This window comes from Chrysemys picta, chromosome 2 (assembly GCF_011386835.1).
Source record: "Chrysemys picta bellii isolate R12L10 chromosome 2, ASM1138683v2, whole genome shotgun sequence".
NCBI classification, from domain to species: Eukaryota; Metazoa; Chordata; order Testudines; family Emydidae; genus Chrysemys; species Chrysemys picta.
The window spans coordinates 272,856,859-272,872,944 of record NC_088792.1 but is presented as its reverse complement, the minus strand read 5'-3'; the positions used below and the strand labels follow the sequence as shown (position 1 = coordinate 272,872,944).

The 16,086-nt window shown below is 39.9% G+C and overlaps 1 protein-coding gene across 11 annotated transcripts in view; it reads left to right on the top strand.

The window, feature by feature from the left end:
• ASAP1 (ArfGAP with SH3 domain, ankyrin repeat and PH domain 1) overlaps positions 1-16,086 on the top strand; it is a 337,309-nt gene that overhangs the window by 272,042 nt on the left and 49,181 nt on the right. For all 11 annotated transcript variants that reach the window (XR_010599012.1, XM_065586133.1, XM_065586130.1 and 8 more), the window contains 6 exons: positions 2,186-2,277; positions 3,881-4,067; positions 6,232-6,317; positions 10,253-10,368; positions 10,669-10,736; positions 13,477-13,584. Coding sequence is in view for 10 of the 11 variants with exons in the window: in XM_065586133.1 (XP_065442205.1) it covers positions 2,186-2,277; positions 3,881-4,067; positions 6,232-6,317; positions 10,253-10,368; positions 10,669-10,736; positions 13,477-13,584 (657 nt within the window). In the remaining variant the exon portion in view is untranslated. The remainder of the gene's footprint in view (positions 1-2,185; positions 2,278-3,880; positions 4,068-6,231; positions 6,318-10,252; positions 10,369-10,668; positions 10,737-13,476; positions 13,585-16,086) is intronic.

The following is a 16,086-nucleotide window of genomic DNA, read 5'->3' as shown; positions in this document are numbered from 1 at the left end:
AGCTGATGGGGGCCTGCCGGTCCACCCTTCTTCCAAGCCCCTACCAGCTAGCTCCAACGGGCTGCTCTTTCTGCAAGCAGTGGACAAAGCAGGTGGCTGCCAAACAACATTATAAGGGAGCATTGCACAACTTTAAATGAGCATGTTCTCTAATTGATCAGCAACATAACAACGAAACAGCGTTAACCGGTATGACTTTAAGTGAGAAGTTACTGTATCTCCGCAGGGCTCAGAGATACTACCCATTCTGGACTACCTTCTTTCTTTAAAAACATCAGGTCTGTCCCTCAACTTGCTGCAAATGCATTTGGTGACAATTAATGCCTTCCTTCCTCTGGTGGAGAACTTTTTGGTCTTCACCCACTGTATGATATGATATAATAGCTCACCTTAACTGATTACTCTCGTTATAGTTAATATGGTAACACCCATTTTTTCATTTCCTCTGTGTATATATATATCGTCCTACTGTATTTTCCACTGCATGCATCTGATGAAGTGGGTTTTAGCCCACGAAAGCTTATGCTCAAATAAATTTATTAGTCTCTAAGGTGCCACAAGAACTCCTTGTTCTTTTTTCTATGACAGTGAGTTTTTCAAAAGGCCTTAAGCTTTCTTCTGGTGCTAAAACCTACTTCAGTTTGGGACCTCAGTTTTGTTCATATTTGCAACATTCATGAATCCTCCATTTGAACCTTTAGCCTCCTGCTTCTTTCTTCATCTGTCTATAAAGGTGGCCTTTCTGACTGCAGTTATGTGTGCCAGAAGAGTTTGGTGAGGTTGGGTCTCTTATGGCGGTATACCGTCCCTACAGGGCGTTCCATAAGGATAAGGTCTCTTTGAGGTAACACCCTACATTAATTCCAAAGATTCCCTCCAAATTCTACTTAAATCAGGTCATATACCTTCCAGAGAAGATACGGAGTTCCATTCTCTGGATGTTTGTCGAGCCTTAGTGTTCTACTTGCAGATGACAAAACCCTTCAGGAAATCTCCTAGACTATTCATCTCCTTTGCTGAACATATGAAAGGATATCTCCTCACTGAGACTTCTTAAATGGCTTCAGGTTGCATCCTGCTATGCTATGAGTTGGCTGCAATAGCTCCTCCACAGTGTCAGAGCCCACTCGTCCAGAGCCCAGGTATCCTCAGTGGCATCTCTTCAGGATGTCCTCCTGGAAATCTGTAGAGCAGCAACATGAGACTCTGTGCATACCTTTACTAGGCATTACACCCTGGCACAAGCATCTTCAGCAGATGCATCCTTCAGCACAGCGATCCTGAAATCTGTGATACAGCAGAGTTCCTCCTCCTCCTCAATAAGGACTGCTTATGAGCCGCCTAAAGTGGAATACACATAGTGACTATCACTCAAAGAAGAAATTCTGGTTACTGACCTTATATAACTGGAGTTCTTCAAGATGTGTGGGCCCTATACGTATTCAACTACCCTGCCTCCTTCCCCTCTCCTCTGGATTCTTTCCTAAGGTAATTCATAGTACAAAAGGAATTGAAGAGACGTTTAGTCCACACCGCCTCATATGCTCTTGATTCAGAGCATGAGGAGGCAGAGGGTGCAGATGTGGACCAACGACCACTGCTAATGAAAAATCTTCCTGTTTCAGGCATATGCAACGCATGTGCACCTAGCATGGAATACACATAGGGTCCCCACTTGAAGAACTCCAGTTACTGTAAGGTAAGTAACAAGAATATTTTTCAATCCATTAAGACTATACCTATGCTTAGAGCTGGGGGTGCAATTCCCGTCTTGAGCAGACATAATTGCACTAGCTCTGATTGAGCTAGTGTGCTAAAAAATAGGAGTGTAGCCATAGTAGCAAGGCAAGTGGCAGAATGGGCTAGCCCAAGTACATACCCACAGGGTCCAGGCACATTTGTACTCGGCATGGCTCTCCTGTGCAACTGCTACCACTATTTTTAGCGTGCTAGTTCGATCAGAGCTAACACGACTAAGTCTGCTTGAGATGGGAATTGCACACCCTGTTCCAAATGTAGACGTCGCCTACGTTTAACTTTAACACTATACATTTATTTTGCGTTTCGTTATTTGTACTGTCCTCTGCTAATAATAAGAAAAATTCACTGTTTCAAAAAAAGTTTTATTTGAATATTTGAGACCAATAGCAAATTATGAAAACACGTGCTTTTGTTTTTGCTACAGCTGGCCAAGAATGTAGGAAATAATTGTTTTAATGATATAATGGAAGGGAGTTTACCTAGTCCTTCACCCAAACCCACTCCATCAAGTGATATGTAAGTACTGAACATGAACACTTCCCCATTATACAGTTGGAATGGAGTATATATGTGTAGATAGATTTTCCATAGTGAGATATATTAAACTATAATCAAGTCAAGGGAGAAGGTAAATAAGAAAAAGCTGTCCGAGGATGGCAAAAAATTTTGTTTCATTCCACCTGCCAATCTTGACTGTTAAATTTCTCATTACTGAATTCCAAATCCCTTCTCTAGTCATTATTTCTCTTTAAATTTGCTCTTGAATTTACTTCACAGGCAGTTACAGTGTTCATACGTGATGGGTTGTGTCTCCTTAGAATATGCTACAGAATCTTCCACGCTTGTTTGGTTTTGTAATTCATGCTTATGTGATAAACTCTAATGGATTAACTAATAATAAAACTTTTCATATTAATTTATGGATGAATCCAGACCCATTTTCCTCTGGTGTGGGGGCTAGCTAAGCAGCAGAACTCGTGTTGTTTTGCTGCCTGGCGGAGGAGGTCATGCAGAGAAGTTCAGCTCCTGAGGAGTATGGAAGTAGTGGCTTAGTTATTCTGTAAATGTGCAAGACCAGATGATCATTGCAGTCAGGGGAAATAAGGTCCCATAGAATGCATACCAGCCACTAAACTAACTGGGATCTGGATTTTAACTTTAAAGTGGGATTGTCATACCAGGGAAATCTTGAAAAAAGGGCATTTCTACAAACAGCAGTAATTGGACAGTAATTTTGGTTTTCCCTTTACTTTTATGGAAGATGTTTAGTTTGAAAAAGAGCTTTCTTCTCAACCCTTCTTCTCCTTCATTATGCAGCGAAGTCATAATCCTCTGTTTACAATACATTTCAATTGCCTTGGAAATAATTGTTGTAAACTCAGTTTTATATCGTCAGTTCAGTTACTATAAGGCAAGTAGATGATGGTCAGAAAGGCGAAAACCCTTGTTTTAAACAAATAGACTCACAGAAATAGTAATGGCAAAAATCTGTTAGATTATCATGTTCTATTTCCTGGCGCCTATATATATATATATATACATGAGTTACACACTTTGATTTTGGGAACTCAGTTCAATTCAGAACTGAAGACTCAGAAGGGGATTTTCATAATATGAAAATACATGCAAGATGCATCAATTTGTTCAATTGTTCTTCATAATTTTTCTTGTTGATGCATCTTACATGTGTACATATATATATATCTGCTTTCTTGGTCTTTTGATTATTAATAGTGCAAGAAAAATTATGAAGAACAATTGAACAAAATGATGCATCTAATATGTATCTTCCTATTATGAAAATTGTCTTCTGTATCTTCAGTTTTGAATTAAACTGAATTCCCAAAATCAAAGGCTGTACCTCATGTATTATTGAAAAGGCAGGATACTGTAAGATGCTTGTTTACTTCATTTTGGACCTCTTTTTTGCAAATAGTGTGCCACATGCATAGTGATTAAATTATTATATATAAAATGGGGTTATCAGATCTTTTTCTATACAGTCAGTCCTGACTTTTCAGTTTAAGCAAGCAGAGTTCTGATTTTAAGCTTAAAATCAGTCCATTTGAGATCCCTTTTGCTCAGAATTCTAGACCAAGTTCTGTTTTTCCCCCCCCAGGACTGCACGTAAAGAATATATCACTGCTAAGTATGTAGATCATAAGTTTTCTAGAAAGACTTGTGCATCTGCAGCAGCTAAACTGAATGAACTACTTGAGGCTGTCAGATCCAGGGATTTACTTGCACTAATTCAAGTCTATGCAGAGGGGGTAGAGCTAATGGAGCCACTGTTAGAGCCTGGACAGGTAAGCTTATCCGATAAACAATACTGAGTAAGTTAAGAACATTATTTTTGGAAGCCATCCATTAAAATAGTGATATAACTTATAAGTACATGGGTGAATGTCGTTTATTAGAATCATAGATGAAAAAGATCTTAGCTGATCTGGCTTATCCTCCTGTCAGTGTATTTTCTCTTGCCTTCTCCTGTACAGTTTAAAAGATTTGTTATGAATGTTTGTATATGTGCTTAAAGAATAGTCTAGTACATTTTAAAAGTCTGAAAGGTAAATAATGTGGTGACCAGATCTGAGTATTGTATTCAGGGGCATCCACATTTCTCCCTAATCATTTTTGATGTGTGTCCCCTTTTTGAGTCCCTCCAACAGGTTACCTTTCTCCACATCAGACACAAACTTCTGGTCCGTACCTTCAAGGCTGTTCATAATTCAGCTTCTTATTTGCCAACTTTTATTTTTTATCAGACTGTGTCATGTTGTGAATCGATGCCTCTACTCTGACAATAGTGGCAGCCTCCAGCATTCATGTTAAGCACCTTCTTTGCTGCTCCATGTGCACTGAATTACCCTCCCTGAATCTATTCACAAAGCCATTAATCTGTTCTCCTTCAGATCACTTCTCAAAAATCATCTCTTCTGTAATGCAGACAGTAAGATACTTAATGATAATGGCTCAGCGGATAGCTTGGTACAGGCCCATTAAAATCTTTATTTTATGTGTATTTTTAAAAAAAAAAACCCTTGAAGCCTGTAAGTTATGAATATAGCTAGTATGTGCAACTTGGTATTCCTATTACTGAAGTTGTCGGCACCCAATAGTTGCATTTTGTCCCTATCAAGACTGTAAACTCTTTGGAGTAGGGATTATCTTTATATGTTTGTAATGTGCCCAGTAGAAAGAGGTCTTGATCCTGACTGCTGCTTCTGGACACTACCGGAAAAGAAATAATAAATAATGATGGCATATTTTCTCTTTCTTTCTATACTATAGTTTAAATGACAGGTTTCAGAGTAGCAGCCATGTTAGTCTGTATCCGCAAAAAGAGCAGGAGTACTTGTGACACCACTAACGTTAGTCTCTAAGGTGCCACAAGTACTCCTGTTCTTTTTGCGGATACAGACTAACACGGCTGCTACTCTGAAACCTGTCATTATGCAAGGTACTGCATTTAGCCGTATGGAGTGGAAATCCATCAATTTCATTTAAATTTGTTAGTCTCTAAGGTGCCACAAGTACTCCTGTTCTTTTTATAGTTTAAATGTTAGGAGTGTCTGTTATGTTCAGAGAGCAGTCTGATAAATACATTATAAAAGAGTAGCGATTTGATGACCTGGTCTACATTCCAGGCGCAGCTACACTACACCCTATTAAAATGACACACAATTCTTGCAAGGTGTATTCCTTTTAAAGTGACTAACTTGAATGCACAATATTCTTAAGAAATGTAAGGTGGTGGCATTAATACATGCAAGTCTGTGTGTGTTGTATATTATGAAATAGTAATTCTGTTTTCTTAAGTGCTGATCATGATACAATATTTCTATTAACATTGTTTTCTTCAATAGGAAAATGGCTGATTTTTTTCAGAAGTCCTGAACACTCGCAGCTCCTATCGAATTCAATGAGAGTTGAGTGCTCAGTTCCTTTGAAAATCAGAATGCTTTGATTTAGACTCTAAATTCATGCACTCATATTTGAAATTTTTGGCTTCTATTGTTGTCTTTGTATATTTCACCATTATCAATCAAATCCTTTCACCGGTATCACAGTTTGTTGTGCATAGTTTTACAGTCATATGGTACAGGCATATGGTTCCCTACCCAGAAGATGCTTACGGTCTAAGGACCCAGTATTACAAGTTCTTATGGGGAGAGGACATACTCCTGCTAGAAGGGACTAATTGCAGTTGTTACTAGGAGTAATGGTTACTAGTGTTTTCAGGATTGTGCACAATCGTTAGACCAGACTTGATACAAAAGGAAAGCTGGTTGGAGAGACTAATGGGAGCAAAAGGAAAGGGATATTACTTCCTGGGAAATGAAGCACCCATAAAGAGTGAGAAACAAATATAAGTGATTGAAGTATATTTCAGCAGGAGATTAACCGTGATAATCTTTGCAGAAGAGAGTCAAAAAGTGTTTAATCTTGTACATTTTTTCATGTGTTTAGGAACCAGGTGAAACAGCACTTCATTTAGCCGTCCGGACTGCTGACCAAACCTCTCTTCATTTGGTTGACTTCCTTGTACAAAACTGGTATGGATTGCTCACTTGTTAACCAGAATAACTTTAATGACAAATGTACCAATTCAAAATCATTCTCATCATTTACATTGCTTTGTATGGAGTTTTTTATTAATGATCATACTACTTAGTATATTTTTGATGTTGCATCTGAATAGAATTACTAACTTGAGTTGACATTTGTGTTGTAAAGCAATAAAAAAGGGAAAAAGAATAAAAACATGAACATTAGGTACATGAACTATGTAGGAAAAGAGACACTATATGATAGAGTCGGGGAGGGGGGAAGCGAAAATACTGAGGGAACTTTTATGACAAAGGAAAATCAATGCAAATAGATAATGCGGAAAAGAGATGGCAAGAAAGCTTCCAAAATTTAATTCAAGGAAATCAAGACAGTGAAAACAAAGGTATAGACATTTTTTCTCTCAGAAAATGAGAAGTAAAAGAATTAAAGTAACCTAGGAAAAGATGGACATTTTAATAGGTTTAAAACTATGGAAAATGCAATACAGTAGAACCTCAAAGTTATGAACACTGAGGAATGGAGATTGTTCGTAACTCTTAAATGTTCGTAACACTGAACAAAATGTTATGGTTGTTCTTTCAAAAGTTTATAACTGAGCATTTACTTAATACAGCTTTGAAACTTTACTATGCAGAAGAAAAATGCTGCTTTTAACCATCTTAATTTAAATGAAACAAACACAGAAACAGTTGTGGGTTTTTTTGTCTCTGCTGCTTGATTATGTACTTCCAGTTCCAAATGATGTGTGTGGTTGACTGATCAGTTTGTAACTCTGGTGTTTATAAGTCTGAGGTTCTACTGTAGATGGCGTAGCAGTGTTAAGTAGCAAGTTTTCAACCTATCAATGGTTGTTGAGATATTTTATGGTGTAGAGTGGATGTGATGACAGGGGCAAGGAAAACTTAGTGAAAATGCACACTCTAAAGGAAATAAACTCAATTCATATACAATGCAGCATGATTATTTCTGATATGAGATTTCACAGTGTGTGCAATGAGCTGACTAAATAGATCCTATGTCACTTTTAATGATTTCCTGTTGAGTGAAGAAAACAAAGAGCTGCTGCTGTCTTGTCAAATTGTGGGTTTTAGCACAGTAGTAGTAATTAAGGTCTAGGAGATGATCAGTTGGCTCATCACAGCCTGTTTTTTCTAACACAGCTGATGTTTCCTGTTAACCTTCAGAATACAGTCTGAATTATACATGTTTTCCCTTCCCCTTTCCAGTAACTCAAGTACCTACTTCACACTTTATATAGTCTGTATAAGAGAGGAAACTTAGTCTTGTGGTTAAAGCACAGGTCTTGAAGTCAGAAATGGGTTCCATTTTTAGATTTCTCATTGACTTGTTATGTGTTCCTGAGCAAGTCACTCAACCTTTCTGACCCTTCACTTCTCTCATATGTCAAATGGAATAAATGTTACTTGCCTACATTTGCAGAAGTGTTTTAAGGGTTAATTTATTAATTTTTGCAAAGCACTTTGAGACCATCAATTGGAAAATGCTTTAAAAGTGCAAATTATCATTGTTGGTTTTTGCAGATGGTTTGATACTTTACACAATGATTAGTTAAACTGATTCTGCTTAGTTATGAAATCTTCACTTGATGATCTTTTATGTCAATGTTCTCATCTGCATAGCCAGATTTTTTTTTTGTCAGTTATTACTCTGTCATGTTAAACTCAAAATTGGAGTGCACTTTTCCAACAAAAAGAGCCAGCCACTGGTTCTTTGTTATGAACAACACTGGTCAGCCACCTTATATATTTGTCTTCTAATCATTTATAATTTTCTGCGGACAAGTCTACACTATAGATCTACATCGGCTTAGCTGCATCAGTGCAGCTGTGCCGCTGGTGAAGATGCGCTATGCTGACAGAAGACCACTCTCCCATCGGCATAATTACTCCACCTCAGTGAGAAGCAGAAGCTATGTTGGAGGGAGCGCACAGCGCGAAACTTGCATTACTCGGGGGGATGGGGAGGGAGAGACATAAGTTAGATCGACTTAAGCAGTAGTCTAGATCTGCCCTGAGGCTGTTCTTTGATTTTCATAAATATACATATTAAAACTCAAACGTCCAGAAATGATGAAGAGTATTATCCTGTCATGCTAGTGACACAGTATCAGTGGACACTTTCATTCCAAGTCCCTGTTTTCAGGCAGGGGCTTCCAGCAAAAGAAGAAGAGGGCCTCTGAAAGAGGGCTGGTCCTTGATGACTCCTGCTTAATCTTCCTGCTACCTCATGAGGATGGGGATTGGTTTTCTTATCCCTTCCAATAAAGAAGTTGGAAGCCTCTCTGCTGCTTCATGTTCTGATTATATAGTGAGCCCAGCTGCCCAGGCTAGACACAGCAGTAATAAAGGCTGCCTCAGCGCAAAGGCTAACGTGCAGGTCTCTCAGCTTGAGATGAGGATTCTATTCTAGTCACTGTGTGGAGCAGACAGTAATAAAAAATACAAAATATGCACAAGGGAGCCAAATTCCAAAAAAATGTCAGTCTTCTGACATGTGTAAAATCTTTAGTGGCTTTACAATGCATTAATGAAGATTTTCTCTTTTTGACATTGACAGAGTCCCACTAAGGAAATGGTATGCCACCATCAGGCTTAACACTCTCAGATAAAAATATGTGGGAAGATCAAAGGAAAAGAGGGGCATATATCAGTCCTTGTTTTAAAACAAGATCACAACTTTTGGCAAGGTGCTAGGTGACACAAAACTACCAGAAATGGAATGGAATGGTCAAAAAGAAAAAGAAATGCTGTGACTTTTCAACCTAAACTAAATTTAACAATATAAATAGGGCCCTACCAAATTCACTGTCCATTTTGGTCAATTTCATGGCCAGGGGTTTTTAAAATTAGTCAAAATTTCACTTTTTCAGATGTTTACATCTGAAATTTCATAGTGTTGTAACCCTTAGAGTCCCGACCCAAAAGGCTGTCGGGGGATGAAAGGGGAAGGATCACAAGGTTATTGTAGGATGATCGTGGGATTACCACCCTTACTTCTGCCCTGTTGTCTTCAGAGCTGGGCAGCCAGAGAGGAAAGCTGCTGGCTGGGTGCCAGCTCTAAAGCCGGTACCACCAGCAGCAGCAGCGCAGAAGTGAGGGTTGCAGGGTATGGGGGGTGGGTTACCATATGTCCAGTTTTCCCGGGAGTCTCCTGCTCCAGTGGGGGCAGGTGACAGCTCAAGGAGCCGCAGCCTCTCCCTACACCGGGAGGAGGTGATAGCTGGAACTGCGGAGCTTCCTGCACTTGGGGGAGGTTCCTGGAGGTGGGTCTGATGCACCCTGGGAGCGGCCCCTGCAAGGGAAGAGGAAGACTCATCCCTCCCCATGCCTGCTGGGACTAACAGCTGGAGCCCTCCGTAGGGTAAGAGTCGTCGGCTGAGCACCAGATTTCATGGGAGAGATCAGTTTTCACAGTCCATGATGTGTTTTTCACAGCCATGAATTTGGTAGAGCCCTAAATATAAAGTACTTGTTAAGATACAAAGTTAGATTTGATAATTTAACATGACTGAGAAAGAGGAGTTGGGTTTGACCACTCTTGATGGTGAATAGAGAGGAACTTAAGATACCTGTATAAAGAGCGGGGCACATACCCTTGGGCTTTGGAATGTCGGCTCAGAGAAAACATGCATACCCTATAACTTTCAGATACTGTTCAAAAAAGGTTCTGGAGCCACCTGCCTAGGCACACAACTCCTACAGTATATTTCACTGAAAGCAATGCAGACACAGAACAAGAGTTACTGTTAGACTGAAAAGGGGAGTTACTTGTTAAAATACACTTTTGCTTTGAAGAAGTTCTGTATGTTGTCCATAATAAGATACAATATACAGATGACAAATTTGGGGTTGAACATGTATGTGATTTTTTTTCTCATCTTTTTCTTTACTTTGTTTAGTGGAAACCTGGATAAACAAACTGCATTGGGGAATACAGTTCTACACTACTGCAGTATATATAATAAACCTGAATGTTTGAAATTGCTTTTGAGAGGCAAACCAACTATTGATATAGGTAAGCTCGCTAATATGTGATGCCTGAAATGTTTGGTTCCTATAATATGAGTTTAACCAGTTTTATTTGTATACCAGTGTGTAAAAACTGATTTACCAAGCAAAAATGAAAATTGTGTTAAACACATATCTATAACCCTATCAAGAAGACTGAGAGAGGAATTCAGCTAGGAAATAGGCTTTAAATAATTTTTTTCAAATATTTTCTTTTGAAGAATTGCAAGTTTAATGAATGGTTCCAGAGAGGTTTTACAGCATAATGTATATATAAAATTATTCCGCTTTTTAACTTATTTTATAGTAAACCAAGCTGGAGACACAGCTCTGGACATAGCAAAGAGACTGAAAGCTACTCAGTGTGAAGAACTGGTAAGAAAAAGACTTTGTTTTTTAAGCACCCAACATCTCAAAACATTTGCAGAATTAAGATAAATCAGAAATTATTAAAATATTTAAAATTAAATACTGTCACAAATTAAAGAAGAGAAGTTTCTTTTTCTAAAGATACTGTCTATGCAGGAGTCTCACTCCTGGATTTCATATCTCCAGGCTGGAAATTACCTTGCTTTTAAGGTGGTGTTTTGTTTTGTTTTTTTGGTATTCTCTGGGTCTTCAGTAGCTTAGCTTGAAGGCTCTTCCCTACTAGATATGCTTCACCCTCAGAACATTCCAGCCAGTTTCTTTATGACTGGTTAGTGAAGAAGCATGCTTTCTACAAGAAATGTTTTAGCTATTTTAACCCACACAGCTAAAGCGCTTACTTTTATAGATCCAGGTTAGGAGCTGTGCATCTTTCTCAGTTCTGGCCTCTTCCCCAATCTGAGACCTCTTGGCTGCACCTCACTGTATGTCATGGGACACATGTTCTCCCTCTCAGCCTTTCTGCCAGGACCTCAAATCAGGCCAGTAAAATGATGGTGCACATATCAAGGCTTGTCAGGTCTGGGTCTCCCCTCAGATTTGCTGCCAGGAGCACAGAACGTATTTGTTGATGGAGTAATTAGACATCTCCATTTTCAGAAATCCTGAAATGAGAAATAGAAACAATCAATATTGAGCTCCTAAAGAACAAAAAACTAAGGTGCAGTGAGTGAAAGTAAGGATAACTAGCACCCAATGTGGGTTACAGAAGAAGTAAGCTGGAGCTGCGATGGTTAAAACTCTTAGACATCTCCTGTAGGGGAACTCGTTTGCTAAATGCAGTCAGAATGTTCCAGGGGAACATAACAGGAGTTTCTTATTGGGCAATGCCATTGAGTAGACCTACAGGTATCTGAAAGGGCCAGAAGTGTTAGAACTTGGGGAATTTCCCTCTGGACCAGAAACCCAATAATGAGAATTCTGCAAGGTGACATTTTCAGAGAAGCAGAATAACATGTAAGTAATTTTTCCTTCTTGCTTTTGAAAGAAACTGGCTGAAATGTTTCTGGCCTCTAAGGATATGTCTACACTACCATTAAAAACCTGTGCCCGCTGACTCAGGCTCTTGGGGCTTGGGCTAAGAGGCTGTTTAAATGCAGTGTACACATTTGGGTTTGGGCTGGAGCTTGGGTTATAGGATCCTGTGAGGTGAAAGGATCCCAGAGCTCAGACTGCAGCCTGAGCCCAAATGTCTACACAGCAATTAAACAGCCCCTTAACCTGAGCTCAGTGAGCCTGAGTCATCTGGTAGATACTATCACTTCTGCTACTCACAGTGCTCTTTCGAGTGCTGCAGACACACTATCCATTAAAAGAAGAGCTACTGCACAACAGCATTGTGAGGGCTGGCTGCTAACTTTGTGACTGCGTATACAATGGTTTTGTGTAGTAATAAATGTACCCTCTATGAAAACCTTAGCAATAAACCATCAGATATACTAGCTTGTTGACATGGGGCAGTTTGACAGTAAAAAGTTTTTGATGCCATTAATGACCCTTTAAAATCGAGGATCTAACTAAGCAGCACTACATTTGCTTATTATTGTAATTGAAATCCTGCAAGTACCTACTCAGACTGTCATGGTTAATTAAAAATAAGACTGATCATTTCATGTGTTTTTATATTTTTCCATATTTGGGGGAGAGAAAAAATTCTCTATTTCTTTTGAAAACTGACAGTGGGACTAAGTTCACAATTGAAAGGAAATGGCAACACTTAATATCGATGTAAACTATAAAGTAAAAAGTTATGGTGTCAAAGTATTTGTGCTGATGAAGATAAATCAATGGGTAAACTTTCTTTGGGTAGATTGGAGCCTTAACTACACAATTTCCATTAAGTTAAATTAAGTAAGATGTCCTAACCCCTGTGCAGTGCTTTGTAAGTATACAAATTATTATTTATGTTGTTGTATGATGCAAGAGAGCCTCAACACCAAAGAGCTTACAATATGAAATAAGTGAAAGAACACACACACATAGTGGGAAGTATGAGGGAGTAGATAAGAGGTTTTATTATTCTCCCCCATAATTTCAATAAACTGCTTTTTGAAGGTCAGCACAGAAGATATGGGTCTCTGCGTGGGGTTTGAGCGAGTCATATAGACTGGCCAGCTGGAGTTCGGAGGACATTCCATGTGTAGGTGGTAGTGTGTGTGGGGAGGATATGACAACTTCATATTGGTCTTAAAAGGTGCTTTGATACAACGGTGATGGGGGCCATCTAAGTACATAGACAGGAAAGTGTCAGTTTATAAATTTACTTTGCTCCTTTCTTCAAATGGCACACACAAAAATAACTAGAAATCTCTAATAGTTTGGCCTGAAAAGCTGTACAGAAAAGGGGAAATTGTTTTTTAGAGGAACTCTCCAGATGTATGCTGCTTTATACAGACATTCTGTTGTGTTAAAAGTATTAGCATGTTTAAGTCAAATATGACGACTCCCATGGGTTAATAAGTGCTTTAAAGAAAATTTGATTTAAATGTTTATGTGGATGTTTTTGTTTCTTGGGCTTTGTGATTTTAATTTTGGGGAAGGGAGAAGGGTTTAAAACTAAAACAGTGTTTTTTTGCCATTTGTTCAAACTCTTAAATATTAAAAATTCTTACTGCACACTTTTTGGAATAGGAAGCAGAGATTGACAAAACAATAAGCGTTTTGATACTGTTACATTTTTGCTTTTCAGCTTTCCCAAGCCAAGGCAGGGAAGCTAAATCCACATGTACATGTAGAGTATGAGTGGAACCTTCGACAGGAAGAAATTGATGAAAGTGATGATGATTTAGATGACAAGGTAAAAGTGAATTTTGAATGTGTGACATGGGTTTCCAAGAAGTTCTCAAAGTTGGCTAGTTTTGTGGCAATGTAAGAAAATATTTTTAATTTAAATTTAATATGAAATTCAGTAGTTGCTACTTAGCCATTTGAAACTAATGCTGAAATCTTTATCCTGTCCCAGTTTTTCAAGTAATTGCACATCTGCATTTCACTGTAGGATACTCAGTGCACAGTTATCGGAAAACTTTTTCTCTCAGCAGTACCCATCAGGGTGGCTTGAGTGTCTTCTGTTGCCGTGCGGCACTGCATGCTGTGTAAGAATGTGAAGCCACCCCCAACCCTCCTCAGTTCCTTCTTACCACCAGTGACAGCTGTTGGAGTGCTCCCAGTCTTGCTATCACAAGTTTATTTCCCTCATTCTTTGTATATAGTCTGTTTCTCATTTAGTAGTTAGTTAGATATAGTGTATAGTTCATGCTAGTCTTAAGTTTAAATTTTTAGGTCTTTTTGGACCAAATTTGATTCTCAGGCCCAGGACTAGGGCTAGAACCATGCCTCGCTCTCTGTCATTCAAATCCTGCCCGTTGTAAGCCAAACTGATGCTGGTTAGTGACCCACACCTAGAGTGACCAGATAGCAAGTGTGGAAAAATTGGGACAGGGGTTTAATAGGTTGCATATATAAGACAAAGCCCCTAATATCAGGATGGGCCAGATAATATAGGGGCATCTGGTCACCCTACCCAAACCCTAGCTGCCTAAAATGTTTGGAGGAGTCCCACATCAGTGACAAGTGTCACATTTGTAGAGGGTTTAAACCTCGCCTTTAAAAAAGATAGAGCAGCAAGACCTAAGTGTCTCCTTACGGAAGCGGCACTTAGCCCTCCATGAGAGCCATCAGATGCCGAGCACAGCAACTTCGGTACGCACTGTGCCTCCTGAGATGACTTCAGTGCTACATTCTGTGTCTCCGGAACTGAAGAAGAGACAGATTTTCCAAGGACATAGTACCTCATACAGCAAGACCTTTAGTACTGAGGCCAGCTAGAAGCAAGAATTCTGAGAGGGATACTGAGGAGAGCATTCCCCAGAGTGTTCCTCTACTACAAAGGGGGAATATTTGTCAACTCCAGAACCTGTGCCAGGTCTGTCGAGGCCAACCCCTGATGTTCCTATACACTGGATTCAAGACCCAATTCCAGTATCGACAATGCCAGAGGCATAATGCTGCTGCCAGAGAATTGTTTAACCTTTCTGTATTGGTGTCCCTGGCGATGCCGGAAGTTTCAGCTGATACTGGTGACTATAGTTTCTGCACCAGCTTCTCAAGACCATGCAGTGCCAATGCCACTTCCAGTACCTAAAAGGCCTGTATATTCCAGGGGAAAGCTACTGTTAATATCCCCAGTACCACCGTCCCCTGGTTCAGCTTACCTGTGTCCTGTCCACCTGGGTTCTATTCCACCATTATCACGGGACTCAGAGTCTGATTTGGAAGTGGGGTCTTTTGTGTCCCATACCAGACAGGCAGTTGACTTTCCATAAGAGCCTTAAGGTCCGTGGATGTCACATCAGTCCCAACAGTGGGCACATCGCAAAGGGCAATGGCCTGCATAACATGGGGCCCACCACTATGTCAGTGGCCATTCTGGAAGGTGGGGTGTCCCCCCTTCCTGTTAAGCCCTCTCTTCACCTGTCTGAGTTGACTTCCTCAAGAGTACCCAGAGATCATCAGCACCACAGACAATGGTTTCTGGTGCCCGGTACCGGGAGCGGTACTGAGCAACTGGAAATTGCTCAGACAGCACCTCCACTGCAAGAGGCAGATCAGCCATTCCCTCAGCATTGCACTGTGTACCGATGGTGCGTCTTCTTCCTCATCACCCTGTGAGGCTTTAGAGACGGCGAGTGATTCTCCACAACCAGAGAATTACAAGGCTCACTAAGGACTGCTTAAAATAGACAGTCAAGTGGAAGTGGTCCATGAAAAATATCACAAGCTAGTGAACATATTAGTATCTGTGGAGCCCTCCAGAGTGGCAGTTCCAATTAATGAAGCAATTCTGGACCAGTTAAAAAACTTTGGCAGACCCCTTCTTCCCTCCACAGGCAGAATAGAGACACTATGTCCTTGTTAAGGGTTTTGAACATCTCTGATTTCACCTGCTCCCAGTCTCTTTGGTTGTGGCACTAGCTAATGAGTGAAAGAAGCAGCAAAGAGTAATGAATCAAAGAGCCTGAATTTGTTTGGTTGCAAACTTTATTTGACAGGAGGCCTATTGCTTAGAATTACTAACCAGAAAGCTCCCCTGTGTCACTATGACTTCACCTTATGGGGAGCAGTGGGGGCAAAAAACCTAACTGGCTTGACTTAGTTTAATAAGTTTATGGAGGGGATGGTATGATGAGACTGCCTACGATGGCATGTAGTCGATCTGCAACTGCTAGTAGCAAATATCTCCAGTGGGGCTGTGATGGTATGATGGGACACTAAATGGTGTGGGCGCTGAGTTACTACA